Source organism: Lepidochelys kempii, chromosome 14, assembly GCF_965140265.1.
Source record: "Lepidochelys kempii isolate rLepKem1 chromosome 14, rLepKem1.hap2, whole genome shotgun sequence".
Classification (NCBI taxonomy): domain Eukaryota; kingdom Metazoa; phylum Chordata; order Testudines; family Cheloniidae; genus Lepidochelys; species Lepidochelys kempii.
Window position 1 is genome coordinate 41,567,994 of NC_133269.1, and position 26,699 is coordinate 41,594,692.

The 26,699-nt window shown below is 54.5% G+C and overlaps 1 protein-coding gene across 1 annotated transcript; it reads left to right on the plus strand.

The window, feature by feature from the left end:
- The first annotated feature begins 1,299 nt into the window (after positions 1-1,299).
- LOC140897537 (maestro heat-like repeat-containing protein family member 7) lies at positions 1,300-25,598 on the plus strand. Its single transcript, XM_073310252.1, has 14 exons — positions 1,300-1,389; positions 16,167-16,289; positions 16,784-16,863; positions 17,302-17,407; positions 17,941-18,036; positions 18,692-18,796; positions 19,186-19,321; positions 19,547-19,641; positions 21,098-21,250; positions 22,152-22,298; positions 22,688-22,878; positions 23,019-23,684; positions 24,417-24,605; positions 24,711-25,598. The coding sequence occupies exons 1-10, from the start codon at positions 1,300-1,302 to the stop codon at positions 22,245-22,247; spliced, it is 1,080 nt and encodes a 359-aa protein (XP_073166353.1). The 3' UTR covers positions 22,248-22,298; positions 22,688-22,878; positions 23,019-23,684; positions 24,417-24,605; positions 24,711-25,598.
- Positions 25,599-26,699: the final 1,101 nt, after the last annotated feature.

A 26,699-nucleotide genomic window follows, 5' to 3' on the forward strand; every position in this document is an offset into this window, starting at 1 on the left:
TTCCAGCCCAGGGTCCTTGTCCCTCCCTTCCCCCTACCCAGCCTGGGACAGGGGCAGCAGCTACCCCTGCAGCCCCACCAGCCGGAGCAAAACAGAGAACACGAGAAGCAAAAGCGGGTGCTTCTCCTTTTAGGTTTGTGTCTCCAGCCCAAGAACCAAATGGATTATCCAGTGGTTCTCAAACTTTGTCCTGGTGACCCCTTCCACACAGCAAGCCTCTGAGTGCAACCCCCCTCCCCCCGTTATAAGTTAAAAACCACTTTAATATATTTAACACTGTTATAATGGCTGGAGATGAAGCAGGGTTTGGGGGTGGAGGCTGACAGCTCGTGACCCCCTATGTAATAACCTCACGACCCCCAGTTTGAGGACCCCTGGACTACACTGAGCATGCACAGACAGAGAGCCAGAGGGTTGAAAGGCCGCTGGGATGGACAAGACTTGTGGGGCTCCGAGAGACTGTCCCCCCCGCCACCCCGCAGCAGTGTGAATTCAGCTCCAACCAGGGGCAGGAATCTGAAATCAGTTAAACAGCAAAGACTTCATGCAGGCAGAGGTCCAGCTTGCCCGGCAGGGACAGCTCCTTCCCTTCCAGGACGTGGGCATCAGCAAAAGTCAAGCATCAGAAACCTGGGAATTACAGAGTTACGGTCCATGCCCAGGTAACCTCAACTCTGTTCCCTGGAGCAGGCAATAGGCACTGGGATTATCGGCATGTACAGCAGCTGCACTCACTATGGGACCTGTAGCTGTACTGAAGGGTGGGGCAGGTCGAGAGAGGTGATAGGCGCTAGTTTGAGGAGTGTCCGAGCTGTGACTGGGCTACGAGGAAACCAGGGGTTGCCCCCACCCCATCAAAGTGCAGGAAGCCTTGTACCTTGAGGATCCAGTCTGCTTCATTTTGTTGCAAACTTGTGTATGTTGTCTCAGTGGCAAGGCCCTGGGGGGGTCTTGCCACGGGGATTGGCAGCAGTGAGGTGGGATGCCAGAGCAGGCTGTGGGTTGAATGGTGGGTAAGGGAAAGTCTAAGGTTAGATGGTATCCAGTGAGTGAGTGGGAAGTGGTTGGTACATTTCACATGTGCAGTATTGTGCAGGGATTATGCTTAGTGTTTGAGCACTGGGCAAGCGGAGGTAGCTCCTGTCCATGACAGTGAAAAGGCCGAGTGTGAGCGTATGATGGACCTGTTGGGACATCATTCAGAGGGCGGAGTTACGGCTACCTGGGCACGTACCTGTATTTCCTGGCTTTTAGGTGGCTGAGATTTGCTGAACTCGATATTCTGGAACTGCTCCATTCATGGCCGTGGATATTCTCATCCCCACTGCTGGAGAGCCTGGGATATGCACCAAGCGTGCCCGGACTCAGCTCCTCACCCTGGTGTCAGCGGTGTGTTCTTGGAGCATGCTCTCAGTATGCCTGTTCTCCGCTCCACACCCACAGTGGTAGGGCTTCCCCACATACTGGCTCACAGGGGGTGCAGGAAGAGGTGCTCAGACATCCCCAGAGGGGCAGGGACCCACAGAGCCCAGCTCACATGAGGGGGTCGAGGATCATTGGGAGGGAGGGGGCTCAGGACCCTCCCTCAAAAGCAATGGCCCCCCAGAACCATGCTCACATAAGGATGGAGGGCACAGAGGGTGGGGTCAGAACTACAGAGTTGGCCAGGGTCCTCCCCCCTCCCCCAGATCCTGCCACTCGCACAAGGGACAGGCACACATGGGAAGTTTTAGGGAAACAGGCTCAGACTCCTCAAGGACAGGCCAAGGCCTTCCAGCTCCCAGATCCCATGGGGGTGTCAGCCATATATGGGCTGGGAGGTGCCAGATCACGGCCCACACACCCCTGCTCCTATTCTCCCCCAGTCCCCATCCCTCTCCCCCACTCCTCCCTTCTCAGTGCCCCACCCCACCTAGCCCCCAACCTCAACCCCTCTCTGCCCCTATTCCCAGCCACTCTTCCATCCTTCTCACCCTCTGCTCCCAGCAAGCATTTGCATGTGGAATTCATTGTCATTTCAAAGACAGGGTTAGCACCTTCTGAGTATTCTGCTGTATTTGGATTAAGTTTCCCCAAAATAAATAATAATAATAATAATAATAATAATAATAATAATAATAAATACCCTTGGAGAGAGGCAGATTAGAGCAAGATGCCTCCTTTTTTTAAGATACAGATTTCCTACCAAGGCTTGGATTTGAACTCCTAAGAGCATAAGACCTGCCACACTGGGTCAGCCCAAAGGTCCATCTAGCCCAGTGTCCTGTCTTCCAACAGTGGCCAGTGCCAGGTGCCCCAGAGGGAATGAACAGAACAGGGAATCATCAAGTGATCCATCCCCTGTTGCCCATTCCCAGTGTCTGGCAGAGGCTAGGAACACCATCCCTGCCCATCTTGGCTCATAGCCATGGATGGACCTGTCCTGCATGAATTCATGGTGCCCGCTGTGGTTCAATGGCTGGACCATTCCCCCTGGGGTCATAACTAGCTTTCAAGCTCCTTCCCCTCTCTCCTTGCACGGGCACAGTGTGATCTGCTTAGCGTGTGAGTCTCACACCGGCTGAGCAGCCGGCCAACCTCGAATCAAAGTGGTTCATAACGTGCTCATTTGATCTCCCCTAAAGGGCTGGGGGATGCCCTGAACTCTGCTGGGAGAACTCTCAGCCATCTAAAAACAGAACAGGAGGACTTATGGCACCTTAGAGACTAACATTTATCTGAGCATAAGCTTTCAGGAGCTACAGCTCACTGCATCGGATGCATTTAAAACCCTGGTGCAGTGACCTCAGCCCTGGCTGTATGGAAAGCAGGTCAACTTTAGCTGGTTGGGGGCTTTGTTTGGGGGAGGAGGGGATCTCAGAAATCCCTTGTCCAAATGGCCCTGTTGTGAGGATGTGACACAGCAGGGAGGGGGGAGTGTTGACCTGGGAATGTGCCCTGGGGATGGGAGACCTGAGAGCCTGTAACCTGAGACAGGAGGGGGAGTGGGAGGTAACACCTCTGCCCAGGAATGTGGACAGAGGCAGCAGAAGGGAACCTGCTGGCGAGGGTTTAGTTTCAGTTCAGGGCTGGGTGGAGGAACGCAGGGAACCCCAGGGCTGGGGTCTAAGCTCCCTGCTCCCCCAGAAGGACTTGACTGAGGGGTCCTGGGTGTACCCACAAGCTCTGTTTTGGACTGTGTTCCTGCTATCCAATAAAACCTTCTGTTTTACTGGTTGGCTGAGAGTCTTAGTGAATCCCAGGAAGAGGGGTGCAGGACTTAGACTCCCTCACGCTCCGCGACAACTGGTGGCAGTGGTGGGATGTACTGCACCCCGCGAACGGCGCTTCCTGCAGTAAGTGACTGGGGAGCAGTAAAACGAAGGGGGATTGACGGGGACCAGGTGTGCTGAAGATTCAGAGAGAGACAGTTTCAGGGGGCAGTTAACCCCTGGGAGTGTGTGACCAGAGAGAAGGACTTTTGCAGTAACAGGGTCCCCTGGGGATTGCAGTGAGCGGTCCCAGGGGCGGAGGACTCTGCAGCTCGACCCTGGCAAAGAGGTGGTGACCTCAAGAAGGACTGGCACACGAGGGGTCTTTCCTGGAAACCGTGGACAGCTGCCCAGCCTGCGAGTGGCTGGCAGGGAGATGTACGCTAAACGCCTTAAGAGTGACCTGGTGGAGCTGTGCAGGCAGAGGGGAATCCAGGAATTCCCTCTGAAGCACCTGGAATAGTCATTGTCGGAGACAGGACACTGGGATAGATGGACCATTGATCTGACCCAATATCGCCATTCTTACATAAAAAATAATTATAATAAAAAAAAAAAGTTTAGTACAGAAACTCCCCAAGATAATGACCTCTTGAGATAGCGATGATGTGAGATAATGACGTTGGCAAATAACGCATTTTAAAAATCTTGGCCTACTAGGGAACATATATATATGTAAGTTTCCCAGTCCCAAGTCTAGCTTCTGGAGAAAGGTCACTAAAACATAGTCCAGTGCTCTGGCCGCTGTTGTTTGTCAGGCCACCGTTCACCCTATTGCTCTGCCCTAATAGCCCTGCGCTGTCACCTTCTGCTGCCACCTGGCACTGGGACCTCTGTGAGCTGGTCTCTCGTGGTTCCACCCAGCTCTCAGTGGGGGAACCTCCCTGCTAGTGCCCCCTCCCCCCAACGCATTCAAGTGATTTGTAACCCAGACCCAGACAAAATCTATCGCTTGGGCAACACAGCTCTGTTTGCTGGATACTGAGGTAGATTAGGTGTGAATGTAAATACAATATGGTCCTGAAGCCTTTCCCCCCAGTCTCCAGCTCATCACTAGCTCTCAGGGAGAGCTCATTTAGACTTTGCTTACAAATCATCATTTGAAATTACTAGGTTGGCCAACGTCACTGAAATGAATGCGCTGACATCGCCACCAAAAACAACAGCTGTATAAGGAAGCTAGTCTATGTTCATACTTTTCAAATCTATTATATTTTTTTCAGATACACGTATTTTCTCATACACTCTATATGCTTTTAAAGTGGGTATTAACGTTTCAATTTCAATTCAAATTTCCAAACAATCACTAAAGTGGCAACGCTGCAGGTAACTAGTTCACAAAACTGTGTGTGGGGGGTGTTGGGAAAATTCGGGGGGCGGGGGGTGTAGGGAAATCCCTGCCCCCAGCTTTCTCTGTGAAAAGTTTGCTAGGGCTGTGAGAAGAAAGCTGGCATTATTTCGAATCCCGGAGCTGTGCTCCACCCATGCGGTAGGAACGGGAATTGCACCTTTCCACGTTGCTTTTGAACACACAGTTGCATGAGCTGGCTTTCAGCACCCCCCACTATAAAACCGGATCGAGCCCCGCTGCCCTTTGCCCCCTTGTAGCCCCTGTAAAGAGCAGGCAGCAGAATCTGATTCCGAGTAAGGGCAGGCTGAGGTCTGCGGCTTCAGCAGATGTTACCGAGCATGCTCAGGGACAATCTAAGCAGCAAATTCTGTCAGGGAGCAGTTTTTTGACAGGACACCTGCCCACCCCGCCCCGTGGGTGGAGTCTAGAGGGGCGGGAGGGGGTGTGGGCGTGAGGTGTTGCAAATTTTATTACAATCTTAGACGAAGAAAAGACAATTTCCAGGGTGAAACTGGGGTGGCCAAACCCTGGGGCGTTGGCGAGATCCGATGTCGTCGCTGTAGCCGGGGTGCAGGCTCCTGGCGTCGTTAGCACTGACACAGGGTTTACTCTGACTTGGACAGGAAACCTCAGGGCGTTGGGGCATTTTTTAGTGTGAAGGGGGGATCGCCAGCCTGAAAAGGCAGGAAACCAGTGGTCTGCATGATGAACAGAAAGGCCGAATGGAGGAGGGAGAGGCAAATGGGGAGGGGCATGGTCAAGGCCGTGAGGGAGAGGCTCGGTGTGGTGGGGAGGATCCAGGGGCACCATTTCAGATTTTGGAGAGGGGGCAACTCCAAGTCCATGAGGGAGGGGGGAGAGGAGCAAACGATGGGGGTTTGCTTCTGTCTAGTGGTACAAAACTATGGCCACCCCGGGGGAATCAAAGTATGAAACCTCTGGGGAATTCAACTCCTTCCCTATGGGGTCCATCTCCTTTTAGGGGGGCCAAGAAAAGGCAGCACAAAAGAGCTGCCCCTCGCTCTCCTGGGCAGGGTAAAGGGAGCCGATGCCAGGGTGAGTCACTCCCTGTGGGTTCCTGTGCTATGGGAAGTATTAGGACAGGCCGGGCTGGGCCTGACCAAAGCTAAAGGCCCTGTCCCTTGACAAAGGGGGAGGAACCACTAAGTCCAGGCTCCAGTTGATGGTGGGGGACAACAAAGGAGAAAACAGGAACAGGAGCCTGGTCTCAGGTGGAAAATCAGGGATCCGGAGGGGGATGCTGAGCAGAGAACCCCCAACAGTCCCCACCGCTCCTCCAAGGCGTCCAGGAGTCAGTGGGCACTGCCCAGAGGAACTCTGTCTGGAGACAGGAGCAGACAAGGGACCGGAAATAGGCCCCACAGTCGCAGGGCAAACCCCATCCAGCTTTCTGCTCCTGGAGTGACAGATGGCCATCGGGCCAGCGCCAGGAGGTGGTTGAGGGGGGGATCTTATGGCTTTGTGGGGCGGCCAGGGCATGGGTGCAGCTCAGGAGGTGCAGGGAGAAATGCAGAGAGGTTTTGGAGGAGCCGGAAGAGGGGCTGCAACAAAAATGCCGTGTGCCTGGGTCTCTGTCTCCACAAAAGGGAGAGGCACCGGGGGAGCTGGGGAGCTGTACCAGGTACACACCCCTGCTTTGGCTCCAGGGAGGAGCCACCAACTAGTATCCTCGGCTGGCCGTGCGGCCGGACAGCGGTACTGGCCCCCCGGGGTTCCTCACACTCTCAGGGGGCAGCAGGCCCTGCCACCCCCTGTTGAAGCAGGACGCGAGGGCGAGGACATGGGTGGAGTGAACATGAGAGGATACAGATGTTCTCTGGTGCAGTTTGGAGGCAGAACATCTGGCTGTTCTCCAGCCGGATCAGGTGGAGTTTTTCTTAAGGGGAGAATTCAGGTTAGATACACAAGGACATTGGGAAGATAAATCCATCCAAAGATTGTGAGATGCTCCCGTACTACAGTGATGGGGTGCAGGGGACATAAGTGCCATAGATCGATGTATAGCCTTTGTCTTCACAATCCACACCCTACCTGGCCTCTCTCATTCGCTATCACCCCTAGGAGGAGCTCCCCGTCAACATTTGCAAAGCCTTTGCATTGCCCTCTTTCAAATCACCCCTCAAAACCTCTCCTGTGCCAGGAAACCTGAAACCAACTTGACACTGGTTAGGTTACTGGGGTGTTGAGACCACAGCCTCTATAGAAATCCATGGTACAACCACATCTTGAATACTGCATGCAGATGTGGTCGCCGCAACTCAAAAAAGAGATATTGGAATTGGATAAGGTTCAGAAAAGGGCAACAAAAATGATTAGGGGTATGGAACAGCTTCCATGTGAGGAGAGATTAATAAGACTGGGACTTTTCAGCTTGGAAAAGAGACAACTAATGGGGGATAAGATAGAGGTGTATAAAATCATGACACGTGTGGAGAAAGTAAATAAAGAAGTGTTATTTATTCCATCTCATAACACAAGAACTAAGGGTCACCAAATAAAATTAATGACAGGTTTCAGAGTAGCAGCCGTGTTAGTCTGTATCCTCAAAAAGAAAAGGAGGGCTTGTGGCACCTTGGAGACTAACAAATTTATTTGAGCGTAAGCTTTCGTGAGCTACAGCTCACTTCATCGAATGCATGCAGTGGAAAATACAGTGGGGAGATTTTATATACACAGAGAACATGAAACAATGGGTGTTACCATACAGACTGTAACAAGAGTGATCAGGAAAGGTGAGCTATTACCAGCAGGAGAGCTTGGGGAGGGAGGTGGGGTGAACCTTTTGTAGTGATAATCAAGGTGGGCCATTTCCAGCAGTTGACAAGAACAGTAGGGTGGGGGGGGGGGATAGTTTTACTTTGTGTAATGACACATCCACTCTCAGTCTTTATTCAAGCCTAAGTTAATTGTATCCAGTTTGCAAATTAATTCCAATTCAGCAGTCTCTGGTTGGAGTCTGTTTCTGAAGTTTTTTTGTTGAAGAATTGCCACTTTTAGGTCTGTAATTGAGTGACCAAAGAGATTGAAGTGTTCTCTGACTGGTTTTTGAATGTTATAATACTTAACGTCTGATTTGTGTCCATTTATTCTTTTACGTAGAGACTGTCCAGTTTGACCAATGTACATGGCAGAGGGGCATTGCTGGCACATGATGGCATATATCACATTGGTGGATGCGCAGGTGAATGAGCCTCTGATAGTGTGGCTGATGTGATTAGGCCCTATGATGGTGTCCCCTGAATAGATATGTGGACACAATTGGCAACGGGCTTTGTTGCAAGGAGAAGTTCCTGAGTTAGTGGTTCTGTTGTGTGGTGTGTGGTTGCTGGTGAGTATTTGCTTCAGGTTGGGGGGCTGTCTGTAAGCAAGGACTGGCCTGTGTCCCAAGATCTGTGAGAGTGATGGGTCATCCTTCAGGATAGGTTGTAGATCCTTGATGATGCGTTGGAGAGGTTTCAGTTGGGGGCTGAAGGTGACGGCTAGTGGCGTTCTGTTATTTTCTTTGTTGGGCCTGTCCTGTAGTAGGTGACTTCTGGGTACTCTTCTGGCTCTGTCAATCTGTTTCTTCACTTCAGCAGGTGGGTATTGCAGTTGTAAGAATGCTTGATAGAGATCTTGTAGGTATTTGTCTCTGTCTGAGGGGTTGGAGCAAATGTGGTTGTATCGTAGAGCTTGGCTGTAGACAATGGATCGTGTGGTGTGGTCTGGATGGAAGCTGGAGGCATGTAGGTAAGTATAGCGGTCAATAGGTTTCCGGTATAGGGTGGTGTTTAAGTGACCATCGCTTATTAGCAGCGTAGTGTCCAGGAAGTGGATCTCTTGTGTGGACTGGTCCAGGCTGAGGTTGATGGTGGGATGGAAATTTTCTATTCCTGGCTTTTTGACCATGAGCAAATCTCTTTACTTCTCTGTGCCTCAGTTTCCATCAATATAAAATAAAGCTAATCAAGGTTCTGTTTTTTTCTCTCCTGTTTCTCAAGGCGGGACACTTAGATACATTTGGGGCCTGTCTACGCTACCGGTCTAGAGTGTATTTGTAAGCTGATGACCTCCACATGTTGTTCAGAAGCTATGGATGACACAAGCTCCTAAGGTTGTTCTGTGCTTAGCCCCTATGGCACAGCTGGGCTGGACGGCCTTTTCTCACTGTGCTGTGTGGAGCAGGTTCTGGGCACTAGGGATATGAAGAGGCTCTCAAGGACTAATTCTTGAAAATAAATATCAATGAACTGCAACCCAAATAAAAAATCACTGCTGCTAACATTGGTGGGTGATAAAATAGTAGCAGAGTGGTAATTAATGATGAGGACAGGGCAGTGACACAGAGCAATCGGTTTCCTTGAGAAGCTGGACCCATTCAAAGAAAACAAGTTTGAAAATAACCAAAGGAAGGGTCCTATAACTAGCAACAAAGCATGCAGGCCACACCTACAGAGTGGGGAAGTGTATCCAGGAAAGCACTGACTGTGAAGAGGATTTTGGGGCCATGCTCGGCAAGCCATTCAACATGAGCACCCAGGGTGATGCTGTGGTGAACAGGGCTAAAGCCATCATTAGATGTATGAAAAGAGCAGTGAGGCGCATAGGGAGGTGACACACCATGAGGAAGACTGATCATGGAATACTGCATCCAGTTTTGGCGTCCACCTTTGAAAAAAGATTTTGAAATATTGGAGATGGGGCAGCAAAAAGCAATGAAACATTTTGAGGGCTGGAGAAAAATGCCTGCTCGTGAGCCATTGAAAGACCTCAGCCTGTTTAGATGATAAAAAAGATCTGGAGGTGACGTCATTGAAGTGTTGAAGTGACTTCATGGAGAGAAAATATCGGGTATTAAAGGGCTCATTAATCTAGCAGAGAAAAGCATAACAAGACCCAGTGGCTGGAAACTCAAAAGAGACCAATTCGTATTCGAAAGAGGGCACACATATTCAACCATGAGGATGAATCACCAAAGGAACAAACTAGAAAGGGAAGTGGTGGGAATTCCCCACCTCTTGATGTCTTCTAATGAAGACTAGATGCCTTTCTGGAACATGTGTAGTCAAAAACTAGCTCCTATGCTCTACAGAAAGCATGTGATATGCAGGGGGTCAGATGACATGCTCTAATTGTCTCTTCTGTCCATAAAGTCTGCTAATTTATGAAAAACTGAGCATAGCACGGGGAGAAGCCTCTGATGTTTTACTATGTTCGGCTTGAGCCCACAATGAACGCTCATTGAGAGGGGTGATCCAGGGGAAGCGGCTAAAACATCCAATGTGGCTGGACAGGGGCAGGACATCAGCACTGCAGGGGAGGGGTAGGTGTGGCAGTGACATCACAAGGGCCTTTGGCAGGACCTCAGCCTATTGGCCAAAGGTGGTGGGGAGGCGATGACCTCACAGAGAGATCTTGACATCAGCCAGGCAGGACAGGGGGGCAGGACAGGGGCAACCTCGGAGATCCCTGTGGCTTTGCTTCAGCACGTCTCCTTCTCGAGGTCTCTCCTGGAGGACTGAGAGAGCATTCACTTTCACGTACGTGAGCGCAAGGAGGACCCTCTTCGGAGTTTTCTCCTTCTCTTTTAGTGGTTTTGCTCAAAAACAGACGTCCCTGTATAGAAGGTAAGAGCCTTGGAGAGGTTTGGAACCTGTTCAGTCTGATCCATCAGGTGCCGGCTGATTTTTAGGAATGGAAAACACTAGATTGTGGGGGCAGCATTTTATTTCCAACCTAGGACTTTGTCCCTTAGAATTACTGGGGACATTGGGGTTTCTCCTTTTTGTTTTCCCTTTTCCTGTCTCTCCCTCCTTTCTTGTCTTCTCTTGCATCTTTGTCCTTTTCCCCTGCTTTCCTTTCACCACCAGGACCTGTCTGTGTGTGTGGAGTTGGGGATAGAGAGGGGGCGTGGATGGGGGGTTGCACTCCAACTCTCATTGCGGGAGGCCCTCCCAAAGACATGTGGCTGGAATGGTGCTCTAAGAGTGACTCCCTCCGGTGGTGACCCGGGACATCTGGTGAGAACTCTCAGCTTTCTGCTTCTCAGAGTCTTAATGCTGATTGGGGGAGCTTGGGGCTATTGTGAGGGAGGAGGCTCAGGTCCTTGTTACCCTCTTTTAAGACCAAGGAAATAGGCCGTAACCAAACATGTATTTGATTGCTCTTGCCGCTTTTCTCCATTCATTGTCTTTGAGTAATTCACGATTCTCTCTCTAATGGGCTAGTTCTTCTAAAATACTTTCTAAATAAGTAGGTTTTAATAAAGCCAAATGCAACCCCATACCTCCAGTAACAAAGGAGTCAGGCGGCACCCTACAGAATTGGGGACAATCCGCTGGAAAGCAGTGACCCTGAAAAGGATTTTGGGGCCATAGTGGGCGAGCTGCTCAACATGAGCTGTCAATGTGAAACTGTGTTAAAAAGGTTCAAGCCATTCTTGGCTGGATAGAGTAGTGAGGATGGAAAGGGAAGTGAAACAGCATTGGTGAGACTGATGTTGGAATGTTGAATCCAGTTCTTGTGTCCACATTTTGAATATTATGTTAAAACAATTGGAGAGGGTGCAGAAAAGAGTCATAACTGAGTGATGGGGATGATGCCCTATAATGAGACATTGAAAAAGCTCAATCTGTTTAGTATATACAAGAGAAGAATGAGAAGTGAGTTGCTTGACTTCATGGAGAGAAAATGTTGAGTATAAAAGCCTCTTTTATGTCGCAGAGAAAGGCATGACAAGACCCCATGGATGGAAGCAGAAATCAGAAAAAGTATAATGACAATAAGACCCAGATTTGTAAGAGGGTGGTTCATCATTAGCACAAAGTACCAAGAGAAATTATGGCTTCTCCATCTCTTGATCTCTTTGAATAAAGACTAGATGCCTTTCTGGAAAATGTTTGAGTAAAAGAAAAGTCCAGCTCTTCTGACATACAGGAGGCCTTAGGATACGCAGGGGATCAGATTAAATGCTGAAACGGTTCCTTCTGGCCATAAAGTCGACTAACTTGTGAAAACCTAATTGCGGCCTGGGGAAGAACCTCTGTGTTCTACTATGTAGTCAGGGTCAACCCACAAGGAAGTGTCATTGAGTGGGGTGATCCAGGGGAAGCGTCTCAAACATCCAATGTGGCTGGACAGGGGCAGGACATCAGCACTGCAGGGGAGGGGTGGGTGTGGCAGTGACATCACAAGGGCCTTTGGCAGGACCTCAGCCTATTGGACAAAGGCGGTGGGGAGGCGATGACCTCACAGAGAGATCTTGACATCAGCCAGGCAGGACAGGGGGGCAGGACAGGGGCAACCTCGGAGATCCCTGTGGCTTTGCTTCAGCACGTCTCCTTCTCGAGGTCTCTCCTGGAGGACTGAGAGAGCATTCACTTGCACGTACGTGAGCGCAAGGAGGACCCTCTTCGGAGTTTTCTCCTTCTCTTTTAGTGGTTTTGCTCAAAAACAGACGTCCCTGTAGAGAAGGTAAGAGCCTCGGAGAGGTTTGGAACCTGTTCAGTCTGATCCATCAGGTGCCGGCTGATTTTTAGGAAAGGAAAACACTAGATTGTGGGGGCAGCATTTTATTTCCGACCGAGGACTTTGTCCCTTAGAATTACTGGGGACATTGGGGTTTCTCCTTTTTGTTTTCCCTTTTCCTCTGTCCCTCCTACCTTTCTCTTCTTGCTTCCTTTGTCCTTTTCCTCTGCTCTCCTCCCACCACCAGGAGCTCTGTGGGTGGAGCGGGAGCGGGGGGGGGGGGTTGTGGGAGGCCCTCACAGAGAGGTGAGGCTGGACTAGTGCTCCGAGAGTGATCCCCTCAGTGGTGACCAGGGCCATTCTTTGGGCTATTTGATGAGAACCCTTAGCCTCCCACCCCTCAAAGTCCCAACCTTGATTGGCTGAGGAGGGGGCTATTGACAGGGAGGAAACTCTGGTCTTTGTTGTTCTCTTTTCTGACCAAGCAAATAAGTCACAACCAGTTAGATGTTTGACCAATGTTGATGCTGCTCTCCATTCATTGTCTCGGAGCAGTTCATGATCCTCTCGAACATTCCAATTCTTCTGAAATAATTGCTGAATAATTACTATGAACAATTGTTGGTCTGTAGCTAATTTGAGAGCAACTCTGCTACTGACTGGCTGCATCAGCTAAGACAAGTCCCTGCTCCTTTCTCAGCCTTCGTTTCTCCTTCTGTCAAGTACGAATAACAATCCTCTCCCACCTACCTCGCCATGGGTGGATGCTGGGGATCCACTGAAGAATGTCACTCGGAGCAGTGCAGACTAGGGGCTGTCCTATCACACTGAGCCATAGCAGATTATGACCTAATATTTGATTTCATTTGTATTTTATTGTTTTGAAATTGTGAAAAGCAGCAACTGCTTAGCTCAGACTGAAGCATCTCGTCTAATTTTCCAGAGCGTCGTGTCTCCCCTTTGAGTACGACGAGACAGTTTAATGCGCTGTGAGGGACAGGAGATGTTCTTGTTTTGCAAACAAATATTTTTGCAAAGAATTTTCATCCTACTTGTTACGATTTCAAGAAACAAAGTGGTTTCGTCTGAATGGATTTTCTGACAGAAAACGGTTTCCATGCAAATGTTCACACCTTATTTCCTGGACTTTATCACTGCCTCCATGGGGGTTGTTGTCTGTTAGAACAGGAGTCAGGACTGTTGTCTTCTCTTTCTGGCTCCGTCACCGCTTTGCTGTGTGACACCTTGGGTAGGTCCAGTGGGAACAGGGTCAATTCTCGAACTCCAGGCAGCAGGGAGCCTGGGTGAGATAAGGGATGTTAAGGCCGTCTGCGAAGGAGAAAGGGATGTTTCCAGGTGCTGAATGTCAAGAACTCTAAACTTTGCTAAAATGGCTAGTCTCGAGAAAGAAGAACTAGTTGGGGCCAAACTTTAACCATTGTCTTTTTTAAAGCCCATTCAGGGATGTGAGTCCCAGAGAGCCATAGAGAGGGGGAGCAACTTGCCCAAAGTCCCACAGATGACGAGGCAGCAATGGAAGCAGGAGTGACCCTCCCTCTCAAAGTCAGGGGGACCAGACATTAGGGCCTGGTTGCAATTGCCAGCTGTGGGAGGGAGTGTGCGGCAGTGGTTAGTGAAGGGGTCCATCCATGGCTCTGACACTCGGTGTGACCCTGAGCTGGTAGCTGAGGCCCGTTTGCCATCAGTAGGGTTGGGGTCCCATCGCTCCAGCCCAGTGGGGTTGGGAGGCTCCAGGAAGGTGTGTAAAGTGCGGGGATGTCAGGATCCTGGAGGCGCTGTGTCACCTCTGCCCTAGGGCCGTGTTCTGCACCCCCCTGCTGCTGGCTGAGTTTCTCCGTCCCTTGGCAATAAGACAGACTCTTGTTTTCACAGCCGGTCGATCGCCCTCGTGTCATCACCCTGCCTGCTGGCTGGGCAGGGTAACTCCTGAGGTCATCACCCTCTCCAGCCTGCCTTGGGCTTGGAGAGTGAGGAGGAGGGCGAGGGACGTCTGCTGACCCTGAACATCCGCCATCCATCGTACCATCACTGAGAGCACGTGAGTGGCATTCGTGTTCCTCGGTGTCTTCCCCTGTCTGTCTGGGGAGAGGAGAAACAGGGGGAGAGACTATCTCCAAAGGGGGATTTCATTTGCAAACAGCCCCCAAGAGCCCCTCACTCTTAGGCCAGACAGGGGCTTCTCCAGAGGGGTCTCCAGTGTGTTTGGAAAGGTTCCAGCAATGGGGCTCCCAGCCCTTCCCTTGTGGGACACTGATCCCCAGGCTGAGAGTCTCTGAGCTGGGCCAGACCCTGTGAGCTGCTGAGCCTGGAAATCAATGGGGAACGAGGAGGGCCCTGGTCTTCCGGTGCCTGGGGTCTTTGTGACTTTGACGTGGAGAATGGTTTTGCAGGAGAAGTCCGGGCTCCTGGGTTCTGTTTCTTCTCTAGCCTGGGTGGGAGAGTGGCCTGGGACGACAGGAGGGGGTTGCTTGTCCAGAGTAACCGATGGTCTTTGGGACTGACCCCATTGCTGGAAAAGGATGAGACTTCCTGGCTATTGCAGCAGCAGGGATTACGAGGGGGAACGTTGGGAGCAGATCGTGCAACGAACTCCTGCCCGTGTGTGTAGATGGCACTCCCTGCACTCCTGTGGGGGCAGAGGGGGCAGCTGTGGTTGAAGCAGGGAGGAGGAGGGACGGAAAAGGGCCAGGAGTGAAAGGCTGCCTTGAGCCCAGACTCACCCCTGCTCCCCGCTCGGTTCCAGGATGGCCAGGCTTCTGCGGATGTTGCGGAGGAAGGCTCTGCAGGTGACCCCAGAGCCTGAGGGAAGCAGCTGCCGCCTTCCCGAGGGGCAGAGCAAGCCCTGCGTCCCCGCTGGCGGGGAAGCAGCTCCCGTCCAGCCCAGACGGCGGAAGTGCCCGGCCTTCTGGAAAAGGACCCCGGCTCCCGGCGCAGGCGCCGAGCTGGGAGCGGCCCCGACCAGGCCCCGGTGGAGCTGGCCCAGGCTGCGGTTTGGCAGACAGGACCCAGCCCAGGAGGGGCGCCGGGCAGGGTGGCTCTGGGGCTGGTTGTGTGGGCAGCAGCGGCCCCAGGAGCCCAGCCCTCCTTCCCATCAGGAGGCATCGCCCTGCCCGGTCTCTGAGGCCCTTCCAGCCCCCGCCGGCCAGGAGGGGGAAGGTCCCTGGCCCAGCACCGGCAGCTCAGCCTGGGACCGCGGCAGCACCTGGGCCTCTGGCAGCAGCCAGGCCGATGGAGGCCACTGCTTTGTGCCAGGTGAGGAGCCAGGCTGGGCTGAGCCCCGTGAACCCCACGGACAGCAGCAGCCGTCACACAGCTGCCCCTTCGCACGGGGACCTGGGGGTGGGGGCGTGAAGAGCTGCTGCCACCTTGGTCCTTGCTGCTCCAGGCGGGGGGAACAGGCCCCTCCCCTGGGGTCCTGGGCAGGGGAGGGGGGCTCTGCTCTGGGCTTCGGCAGCTGTTGGGGGCTGACGGCATCCCTGAGAGGGAGATATGGGGCCCCATCTGCCCTGGGGGCCTGAGGTGGGAAGTGGGGTCTTGAATCCTGCTCTGCCCACCACGCCCCCGTCCACCCCCCAAGTGGTAGCAGGCATCACCCTGTTCCCTTCTCTCCTGGGTGCAGGGACCCCCCTGGATTCGGAGCAGGAGGAAGGGGTGGACGTGGCCAAAGATGAAGCTGCTCTCAAGGTCATCCGAGAGCAGCTCCAGTGCAGAGATAAGGTACAAATGTTCCCCACCTGGGCTGGAACCAAGATGGCCCTGTCCCTTCCCAGCATCCCCACCCCCTGCCGAGGGTCTTGTCCCTCCTGATCCACCACCCCTAATGGGGCCCTTTTACATCCATGATGTGGGACCCCCAGATGGGGGTGTTTGTCCCACAACAGCCGAGGTCGTCTCCCCCCACAGCCACTGTCCCGGTTCCTGATCCTGCTTGTGTAGGAGTGCGGGGGGATTTGGAGAATAGGCGGGTCCCCACAATCCCCCATTGAGGCCTGAGCCCTGGAGATGGTGTGGGTGGGGCAGGAAGGACCCTCGCTAACAGGTTCTCTCTCGCTATACCCCACTCCTGGTGGGTCCAGGATGAGGGGCAGCAGCTCCTGTTCCTTCAGGCCGTCTACCCCGCATGTCTGGCTGCACAGGAGAGAGGGGAGGACACGCTGGAGCCGCGCTGCTGCAAGGCGGCTGTGGTGAAGAGGATCGTGGTGAGTGAGACACGCCATACGGCAGCTGGCGGGAGGAGAGAGACATGGGATTGGCAGGGGTAGGGCCAGGCTAATGGGTGGGGGCTGGGTGGTGTTGGAGGGGGCAGCAGAGGGCAGGGATTGCTGGGGCTGAAGACTTGGGAGAAGAGAAGGGAGAAATTCTGAGATTGGTGGGTAGTGGGCAGGGGGGGAATTGTGGGGCTGAGGGCAGCTGAGAGTGGGGGACAAGGAATCCCATGGGCCCAGATCGGTCATCGGGATGGGGCTGAATGGGGGCAGTTTTGACAGGGAGGAGGAGAGAAGGGGATTGGGAGTGAGCTGGGCAGGAATCCGGGAGGGGGGACAAGTCAGATGGGCAGGAAGGAATCGGGGGAGCGGGAGGTGGTGGGGGATCCTGCTGGCCATGTGGGGCACTGGCTGTGTCATCTCCTCACTGGGAGGTGTCAGTCGGGCCTGAATCTCACACGCTCCTTTGTCTCCTTCGCGTCTCACAGGAGCTCATCGAGGAGCTTCCCGACGACTCGTCACCCAGCGCCGTCCTCGCCCACTCCCTGGCTGCAGTGGGCTACCTCTGGTACGGAGACAGCCCCACCCCCCACCCCGCTGGCTCCCCTCACCCCAGTGCTGCTCAGGCCCAAGGCTGGGAGTCACCGTCACTGTCCCGCCCAGGTCACCTCCCAAGAGTGGCGCCTCTGGCAGAGATGGTGGGGAGGGAAGGGTCACTCCCTCCTGGCGGGGCTCTTCTTTTCACTCCCATAACATGACAGGAGCCTTGGGGAGGGGCTCACTCCCGGGCTCAGATACAGGAGCGGCCGCAGGCTCCAGGGAACAGGAGCTACTCCTGTCCTGCCACTGTCTGTCTGGGAAGCCTTGGCCTTGTCATTCCCGAGCTCAGTGCCTCAGTTTCCATTCTCGCCAGCCTGTGCCTCTATCCCTGTGGGTTGGTGTCCGTGTTGGCGACAGTCCCACCCCCATACTGCACAGTCTAATACCAGCTCCTCTCTCTTGCCAGCACCATGAAACCTGCCCTGGAGCCAGCCCTAGAGACCCACCTCTTGCGAGCTGCCCTTCACTCCGTCTTCACCCTGGGCACGGAGAAGGACACCACCGGCATCCAGGTACCTCCTCCTCCTCCATCCTCCTCCTCTTCCAGAGTGCTCCTCGGTCCTGCTCCCTTGATTCGCTGGAGCTCCAGATTTAGGGGTGGGGTAGCGGAGATGGAACAAGCTGCAGGGTTGGATCCTTCCCTCCAGCAGGGAAGAGATTACCCCTCTCTGGGGGGTTTCTTTCTTTCTTTCTTTCTTTCTTTCTTTCTTTCTTTCTTTCTTTCTTTCTTTCTTTCTTTCTTTCTTTCTTTCTTTCTTTCTTTCTTTCTTCCATAAGCCGTGTTTTGCCCAGAAGCCCAGCCTCCATCCATAGCAACTTGGCTGTTTCATACTCTTCTGCCTACAAGGCCCTCTGCAGAGACCTCCTAAGCTCATGGATCAAAGGTCCAGGGGTCATCAATTCTTGCGAATTGCCTGCAGTGGGATGTGAAGGAGAGAGGCCAGGATATGTGTTTGGAGTCTCCCCAGTGCTTCCCAGAGACCCCTCTTCCCATCCTGTGGCAGGTGTAGGCCCAGGTTCCCTAACTCTGACCCATGCTTTGCAGGCTCTGCATAAAGTCATCCCAGAGGTCCTGGATGCCATGCTGGGGAACCTGCTGGCAGAGTCCCCAGACACAGACAGACTCCACTTCATCTTGGAGGTGAGTCCCGTTTCACCTGAACTCTTTGGGGGACTGGTAAGGAGAGACTGGAAGATCCATTTTCCACTCTGTCCTCCTAGCTGGGTCCCCAGTGGGCCGTCCTTGGTTGGGGAGGTCAGTGCAATGCAGTGTCAGGTCCTTCCTTCTTGAGGGACAGAGGAAGGAGCTGGGACTTCAAGCCAGAGCTCTGCCTGGTTCTGCTGAGCACTAACCACAGGGCTCCTGGCTGTCTTGGGGAGTGAGAGTCTGAAAACCCACCCTTCCCCCACCCCTCCAACACACACACCCCATGAGATTCGAGAGATGGTTCTCAGAGAAGAGGCACACACTCCTTCCTAGAGAAACAGGAGGACCCCAGGGAATCAGCCCTTCCCTCTGATCTGCTCTGAAATTCCTGGGGGAATTGTGTTCTCAGTCAGTCCCTACATCCCCCCAAGGATTTTCGTAGCAGGGAAGGGTCAAGGGTTCAGTCTCCTTTCTGGTGAACTGTTCAGGAATCAGGAGTTCTGGGAGGATGGGACCATCGGCCATCAAGGCCTCAGATATTCCCCCCTGTGCAGAATGTCTCAGGCCCCTGGGGCTGGGGGCATGGGGGGATCATTTGCAAAGCAGGTGCACCTGGCCACTGAGTCTGACCTGCCTCCTTTCCCCACAGGATATCAACTTGTGGGTCGTGTCCAGGGTGTCGCAGGAGCGAGCCAGGGCCATCAGGAGCAGCACAGCCCTGCTGAGATACACGGTCACCCTCCCTGAGTTTGACGTAAGTGACCTCCGATCCCAGCTTGCTGGCTCCAGGCGGAGACGGGCTGGCTCCAGCGGGCTGCAGGATCTGCTGCGGCCGGGGCTGTGGCTTAGGAGGGTTCTTCATGGGGAGGCAGAGGCAGAGCAGGGACTGAGCAAGGCTTGAGTCAAGTTCTTCTTGTCCTGGTTCAGTGTTGTCCCTGGGCCTTTAAGGAGCCCATGCTCCACCCCTGCTTGGCATCCCAAAGCAGCTCCAGGCTCCCTTGGCAGCAGAGCAAATGAAGGGTCGATCTCAAGCTCCTCTCCCCCAGCATCTCCTGCAGAGGAGCTAAGGGGAAGGAGCCCTCTGGCCCAGGGGAGCTGACAGGAAAATGCTGATGGAGTCCCCTCTCCTCTCCCTTCCATTAGATCTCAGCCGAGTTTCCTAGGATGGGGCACCATGTGGCCCAGCTGGCTCTATTTGTCAGCGATCCAGACAAGGACATCAGCCGGCAGGCCAGGGAGGGGACTTACCGGCTCTACCAGCTGCTGCTCCGACAGAGGGGTAAGGAACCCAGCTGGGACACGGAACCCAATAGGGGACTAAGAGTGACCACAGGTGGATAATGGGACCCCAGACCATTTCTCTCAGACTGACCCCAGCTGGAGGACAAGTCTCTCTCTGCCTCTGTTCTTCTCCACTCCACTGTGGAGCCACCAATGGGGTTGGAAGGACACAGAAACTGCAACCAGAAGGAGAAAAGTCTCTCTCTCTCTCTCTCTCTTCCAGGCCTGACCATACATGACGCAGAAGATCTCTGGTGCTATGATTGGCACCAGGACAGCAGGCTCTTGGGCTACAAAAATACAGCCAGAGTGGGGGAGGTAAGGGCACTGTGCCAGGGCATGACACAGCCCGGGGAGTGGGGCTGGCTGGGTTCCCTGCAGTGGATGCCTCCTGGAGACAGGAGAAGAGCCCGCTCCTTATTTCCAGCTCAGAGCTCCTCATCCAGCAACCAGTGGGACAGGCTGGTGCTAAAGGTCCCACATTGGAACCTCGCTAGTTGCCGTGATTTGAGTGTCTTACATGGCTGCATTGCTACGTAGCATAAGGAGGATCCCCGGGTGGGTGAGTTAATATAGGATTTTGGCTCTGGGTGTCTCTCTGCTCCTTGTCCCCCTGGCTGATCCCCAAGTGTCTGAGAGGAGAGCCCTGAGTCAGTCAGTCACGATTGCTTGATCAGACCCTTGTTTAATTCCCTGCATCCTGTAGAAGCAGAGAAAGGAGGTGGGCTTTGCCCAATTCCATTGCCGATTAGGAAGCAGAATGCCCCAACCTGGGAACTGGGTAGGGGACATAGTGAGCTCCAGAGCCAATATGGACCACATGCGCCCCCCTCATATCTCCAGACCCAGCCAGGGAATGGCAGAGTATCTGGACCTCAGCCACTGTTCCAAAGAAGCACATTGTCACTGACCCAAGTTGCGGCTACTTGCTGCAGAAGTAGAAAATCAAAGACACCCCCCCGCCCCCGTCTCACAACTGTGGTGAGAATATCCAAACCTTCGAACACACCGTAACACAGTGCCCCCAGCCTGGAGTCAAAGGTGAAATGGGTGATTGCCACAACATCACAGAGGAGGCCCTGGAGCGGCTCCTGGATCGACAAGGGCATCGACAGAACGCTGCTCCACAGACGCCCCGTGAGAGAGACTGTGTGAGGTTGTCCCGCCTCCCACAAGCTGAATTGCTGCAGTGGAAGAAAAGTCTCTGAGGAGCGTCTGGGATGGGGACTGGGCCATGAGTCTCCTTGTCCTTGTCAGGCTGCAGGTTGGATTCCCCTTGAAGAAACCAAGGAGATGCAGAGGCCATTCCCAGCAATGAGAGAAATCACTAAGCTGGGGTGAAGAGACCTTTGGTCTGTCAGCTCCAACCCCCTCGCCCCCCACAACACACACACACTCCTCTAGCCGCTGAGGTGCAGGAGATCTCTCTGCTGGAAGCAACACAGGGTCCCCTGTCATCTTGGTGCCCTGCACAGCAGAGTGGGCCTGCTCACACACATTAGAGATCCATTTCCAGCCCACCCTGGCCCCTGCCAGAAATTGCCCTCCCGGAAGAGCCACTGGAGGCTTTGGTCCCTCAGCATCTACGACCTTTTAATAAAGGGGCTTCCCTGAGCCCTGGGACCCTGAAAGCCTCCTGGGGAATGAACTGCCTTGGCCACAGCAGCTCTCTTCCCCGCCCTTTGGGGCACTAGACGGTGATGCCATTGTACGGCCAGGACTTGGAGGCTGGCTCTGGCCAATCTGCTTGAGCCTCGTGTCCTCTTGGTTTTAGGTCTTTGGAAAATTCTTCTCCATCGGTCAGAAAAGATCCTTCCTTCAGACAGCAGTGCTGGCTATCCACGACCCCGTGCTGCGTGTCAGCCAGGCTGGGCTGGTGCTCGTCTACTCCCTCCTGGGGGAAGCCCAGCAACTGATGGGGGTCACGGTAAGCAGCTGCAATCGACTCAGGAGCTTGGGGTGGAGGCCAGGGCCTCATTCCCATCTTATCGCCATTCGCTGGCCTGGTGGCAAGGAGCCTAGTGGGGACTTCTGGACTTCATGGACTTCTCTTCTTAGGATGTGGTGCTCTGCTATCACTCCTGGAAAGGACAGGAGAGTCCCCTAAGAGCCCTCTGGGAACCTTTCCTGCCCCACAGAGCTGCACCCATTTCCCCATAGCCTAGTGTCCATGTCACCTGAGCCACCATCGAGAGTTGCTCCCTTTCCCGGCAGCCTGGGAGGCCAAGGACTGACTGGTGATGGCGACTGACCAGGAAGGGCTGAGGCACATGGGCGTGGGAAGCTGGTCTTGCTGCTGGTAGGGCTGGACCCGCTCTCGAGAGATTGGGAGGATTCAGTCAGCAGGGGCTGCTGACCTGCCTCGTTCACCAGGGCTGCCATCCTGTGGCTTCAGCTTTTGTCACTAGGGTGACTTGGGGAAAGGTCTCAACCTCTCCCCATCCCACTTTACTGCTGCCAGAATCCCTCCTGCCCCCCGCCACCCTGCTAGAGCCCCCTCCCTGCCCTACCTGGGTGGGGATGGAGGTGGGGGTGGAGGAGAGGGTTCTACGAACTTGAGCGGTGTCCCCAGGTGGGTTGGAGGTGGAACAGCTGTCAGGGGCACTGATGGGGAGGTGGCAGGAGCTCACCCGACAAGGAGGGGGGTTGGCACTGGAGGTCACTAGAGAGGACAGCAAGCCTCCATCCTGGGGGTCGGGAGGGTGAATCCACCACTCAGACATGAGCAGCTGCTGGGTGGAAATGATGGTGCTGGTTCCAGGTGCCCTTAATCCTCCCTGATTCCTGGGGAGTGTCTCCGTCTCTGACATGTTCTCGTTCCCCTGCAGCACGAGGATGTCACAGCCAAGGTCATGGGCCAGCTTCACATCATCAGGCACTTGCACCAGATGCCCGAGGCGCTGCAAGGGCTGTGGCTCCTCTGATGCTCTGAAAGGTTCCCCTCCCTGTTCAGCAAGTCCCGCTCCCTGCTGCAGGTACTGCTCTGTCTCACTGTAAATGCGGGGCTAGTGGAAGCGGAAATGGAGGCCCCTGGCACTCACAGAAATTCTCTGCCCTCTCTGTGGAGCCGAGTCCTTCCCTTGGCCCCCCAAATTCCTTCATCTGGGGCAGGAGCTCTTTCCCTCATACCCATACCCCTCCCCTCTTTCCTTGATCTCACCCCCATCCCATTCCCCATGCTCCCAGGCAGAGATCTTCCTGCCCCATATGGCGCAGAAGGACCTTTGGGTCAGGGCTACGGACTGTCTGCCCAACTGAAGCTCAGGAAGCTCCACATTTGAGGAGGTGAGGATGGGACAGAGGCTCAGGGCTAGCTTCATCTCCTGCCCTTTATTCTTCCTTTGGCCCCTCTATGGGCTCTCAGAGTCTGACATGAAGAGGAGCCTCCTCCGCCCGTGTCTTCTAGGCCCTGGAGCGTCTGACAGCCTCCCAGATGGGTGTAGTCAGAAGCTGAACCACCTCAGGGAGCAGTGGGGGCAGGTCCCTTGTCCGAGGAAACCAAGCAGTGGTAGTTCTCAAAGAGGCTGAGAGGGAAGACCCTGCTCCCTCATGGAGGTAAGAGCCATTGACTTCTTTGGGCATATGGGTTTCTTGGGGGAGAAATGGGATCCCTGCTGCATAGCCTGGCTGGGAGCTTCCCCCATCCCTGGGACAGAGACATCTCCAGCAATGTGCCACCCTTGTTTTTTTCCTAGCAAGAGGCTCCCCAGAGAACTCCTCAAACCTGTTCTCCTGGGAGCGTTTCTGGGAGGAGGCTCCCGTCCCTCAGTCTCCAACTCCATCATGCAGTCTCTTTCACCTAACATCTCCGCTCTCCAGTTCCACTTCCCGCAGCAGGACAAACGGACCTTCAGCTCCTAGAGAAAAGACTCTGACCTCCTTCTGATCAGCAATCGGGTTTCACCATCCCCTCAGCAAACCTGTCAGCCGGGCTGGACCGGATTTGAAGGAGGAGGATATCTAACAGGGTGGCTTGGCCTATGGCTGCCTAGCCTGGGGCTAGGCCAAATTGATGACCAAGTGAGCCCCACCTGAGAGGAAACAAGGGGAAACAGCAGCAAAAGTACAGAAGCAGAGGGAACTGTTCAGTTGACGGCCTTGGGCCAAAACCTGGAGTCCAGGGTAGGACTGGGTTCTCTCACCGTCCCTAAGGAAGGGGACACAGAAGACCATAGAAACCCAAGAAGGGCAGGCCGAGCCAAAATCAGGCTGAGGAAGAACTCCCCACGAGGGTGGAAGGCCTTGTTTCTGTTCAAGACATTTTTGGACTTTGTTTGGAAGGAGCACGACTCCAGGAAGGAGTAGACTAAAGGCCAGTCACCTGGTTGGAGGGCTGAGTTCCCAGACAACAAACTGCAAGCGTGAGTATCAGCGGGGTTGCTAGCCCAGCGAGAAAGCGGTGACACGAGGCCTGGCCAGCATCTAGCGGTGAGTGAACTCTGGTACGCACCTGCTTCCATTCTGGAAACAGCCTGGTATTGGAGAGTGGTTGGGGAGAGCAGGGAGGTGGGAGGGGTTCCTGAGGCTGGGGTGGGGAGGAAGCTGTGGGGCTGGAAGGGGAAGGACATGGCCCAGCTTGTGGGAGGGATCCTGCTGGCTGTGTCTGGAGCCCAGTGTGGCCTCTTCTGTGAGAAGTTCCCATGGGTCAATGGGGCCTGAATCGCTCCTGCTCCTTTGGTCCCTTTGGGCTTCATAGGAGATGTCTGGTGAACTGCCCTTGGACTCTGGGCCCAGCACCGCTCAGAAATTATTCGCTACCTTCAGAGAGACAGGGCACAGCTCAGCCTGTTGGGTAGGCTGGAGACTCACACTTCACTCGAACACACGACACTGAGGTGCTTTGGGAAGCACAGTAACAAAGAAGAGATTTAAGTGAAACTAAGCAAGAGAAAAAGACAAATTTCAAACAGAGAAACAAAACAAAACACACTTTGTAGTGACTTAAACTGAACGTTAACAAGTCACAATCTTTGCCTTAGCAGTTTCCAGACTAACATCTCAGCTTTCCTAACAGACCTTCTTTGATGTCCCTGTCGGGTACAAAACTTCTCTGTCGAATCCGCTGATTTGATTGCTTCGTCTTCTGGTTTCAGACCCTCTGTTCTCCTTCTGGGCTGCCTGGACCCTGACTGTAACATCTCTCTGGCCCAGCCTCTTACACAGATGCGTGCTGCAGCCAGCCCAGCGCAGGGAGCAGGCGGGACAGATGGTCTCATCCTGTCAGACCAAGAAACAGGGGTCCCAATGAGGCTTAGATGGAAGATCCCAGGCATCTCCTGGAGGTAAGAACCGTCCACTCTTCTGGGCACTTGGGGCTGTTGCAACAAAGAGGGGGCTCCTGTTCCATAGCCTATTTGTCCTCATGACTGTGGTTTTTTTATTCTCAGAGGATGCGTCCGGGACCCTGCAGACTGTTTCGTGCAGGAGGTTTGGGCGGGGAGAGATCAGTCACTGTCATGACCCATGGGTCATTAACCCGGGTCTGCAGGGTTCCTGGGAGCAGCCACCCTCCAGCACGCCACCTGGAAGCCTACGAAAAACTGCTTACCTAGGACTGATGAAGTCCAGACCCAGTTTGAGGCTCTGTTGGCGGAGTCCCAGAGCAGCTAATCGGCCCCCAGGACCTCCTTAAACCAGCAGCAGGAACAAGAAGCTGTCTGAACACCCGAGCTCCCAACCGCCCCCTCTGGACCGTGTGTTGGCTGTTCCTGCTCCCGGTCCCCAGGCTTGATTTCCTGGCATGCGGACTCGGGGTGACTCATCCGACTTGAGGTGCTGAACACAATTTGGTCTTTTGCTTCTGCTCTTCCCGTGTCCTGACCCAGCTGACTCTCGACTCCTGTCTTGTGAGTGTGGACTCTGCCTCTGACCACTAGGTCTGGTTGCCCATGACCTGGCCATCACACTGACTTTTCTACAGTTCCTCCAGTGCCCTTTTCTGCTCTCCAGCTCTTCTCTCCCAGCAAGACACACCGATCCCTGGCTCCCAGAGTCCTGCTTGCCTGCTAGTCAAGGGCTCAGGGGGAGAGCTTGTCTTGCCCGCTCCCCCACCACAGCTGCTTTTCCTCTGGGACTCTCCCTAGCGCAGAGGAGAATCCGTCCTGGCAGAAATTCAGGAAGTCACAGAAGGGACGGTCTGCTCAGCTCCCTCTGCAATGCCACTGCCCGAGACCATTAGGAGTGGGTGCCCAGTGACTGCGCCGGCAGCTCCTTGAAAGACTCCTGGGGCAGGGCAGTCGTGTTTCCCGGTGACCGCGGGAAGCCATGCAAAGCCTGCGTCATTGGGGAGACTCTCCTGCTGTCCCAAAGGGTTTCTGTTCTCCTGCACGGTCAGACCGTGGGGCCGGCTGGCAGAATGGGGAAGAGCTGGTTGGTGATGAGTCGGAGGAATCACCATAGAGGTGGCAGCAGCTGCAGATCCTGGAGTCCCTGTGGTCGGGTTACCATGCGTCCGGATTTTCCCGGACATGTCCGGCTTTTTGGGTTTTAAATTGCCCTCCGGGAGGAATTTGTAAAACTCTCCAAAGGTCCAGGACTTCCCTCCCAATGCAGCACTCTGGGAGTGGGGGGGGGAGCTGTGCGCTCTGCGGGGGAGCAGGGCACTGTGTCTGGCTCCGCACCCCAGACACACTGCTCTGAGCAGCAGGGTAAGGGGGCCGGGGGGCTGGAGAAGGGGCACGGGGTCCCAAGGGGCAGTCAGGGGACAGGGAGCAGGAGGGGTTGAATGGGTCAGGGGTTCTGGGGGGAGCCTGACAGGGGGTGGGCATATGGAGAGGGGTTGGGGGAGACAAGGGACAGGGAGCAGGGGGGGTTGGATGGGGCGGAGGTTTGGGGGCAAAGTAGGGGCAGGGAGCAGGGGGGGTTAGATGGGTCGGGGGTTCTGCGGGGGCAGTCAGAGGACAGGGAGTGGTTGGATAGGTGTGGGAGACCCGGGGATCTGTCAGGGGGCAGGGGTGCGGATAGGGGGCGGGGCAGTCAGGGGACAGGTAGGGGGGGAAGTTCTAGGGGGGTAGTTAGGTTGCGGGGGTCTAAGGAGGGGGCAGTTGGAGACAGGGAGAAGGAAGGCTTAGATAGAGGGTGGGGTCCTGGGAGGGGGAGATCAGGGGACTAGGAGCAGCGGCGGTTGGATGGGTTGGCAGTTCTGTGGGGGGCAGTCAGGGGGCAGGAAGTGGGAGAGAGTAGATAGGGGGCAGGGCTACCACTCCCCCCCCCGGAGTGTCCCCTTTTTTGAAATTTCAAATATGGTAACCCTACCCTATGGGCCCAGCCTCCACTCCTGAGAGTTGAGGCGAACCTGCCCCTGTTCTCAGGGAGTCTTTGGCTTTGGCGGCTGGGCCTGCCTGCCGAGACAGAGGACTCAGTGTTTCCATCAGGCT

Excerpts from the sequence above, each read along its gene's own strand:
- LOC140897537 (XM_073310252.1), top strand. The coding sequence starts at position 1,300 with ATGGCCGTGGATATTCTCATCCCCACTGCTGGAGAGCCTGGGATATGC. Across the intron at positions 16,864-17,301 it reads GCTGCAGTGGGCTACCTCTG|CACCATGAAACCTGCCCTGG; the intron begins GTACGGAGACAG and ends CTCTCTTGCCAG. Across the intron at positions 21,251-22,151 it reads AGCAACTGATGGGGGTCACG|CACGAGGATGTCACAGCCAA; the intron begins GTAAGCAGCTGC and ends GTTCCCCTGCAG.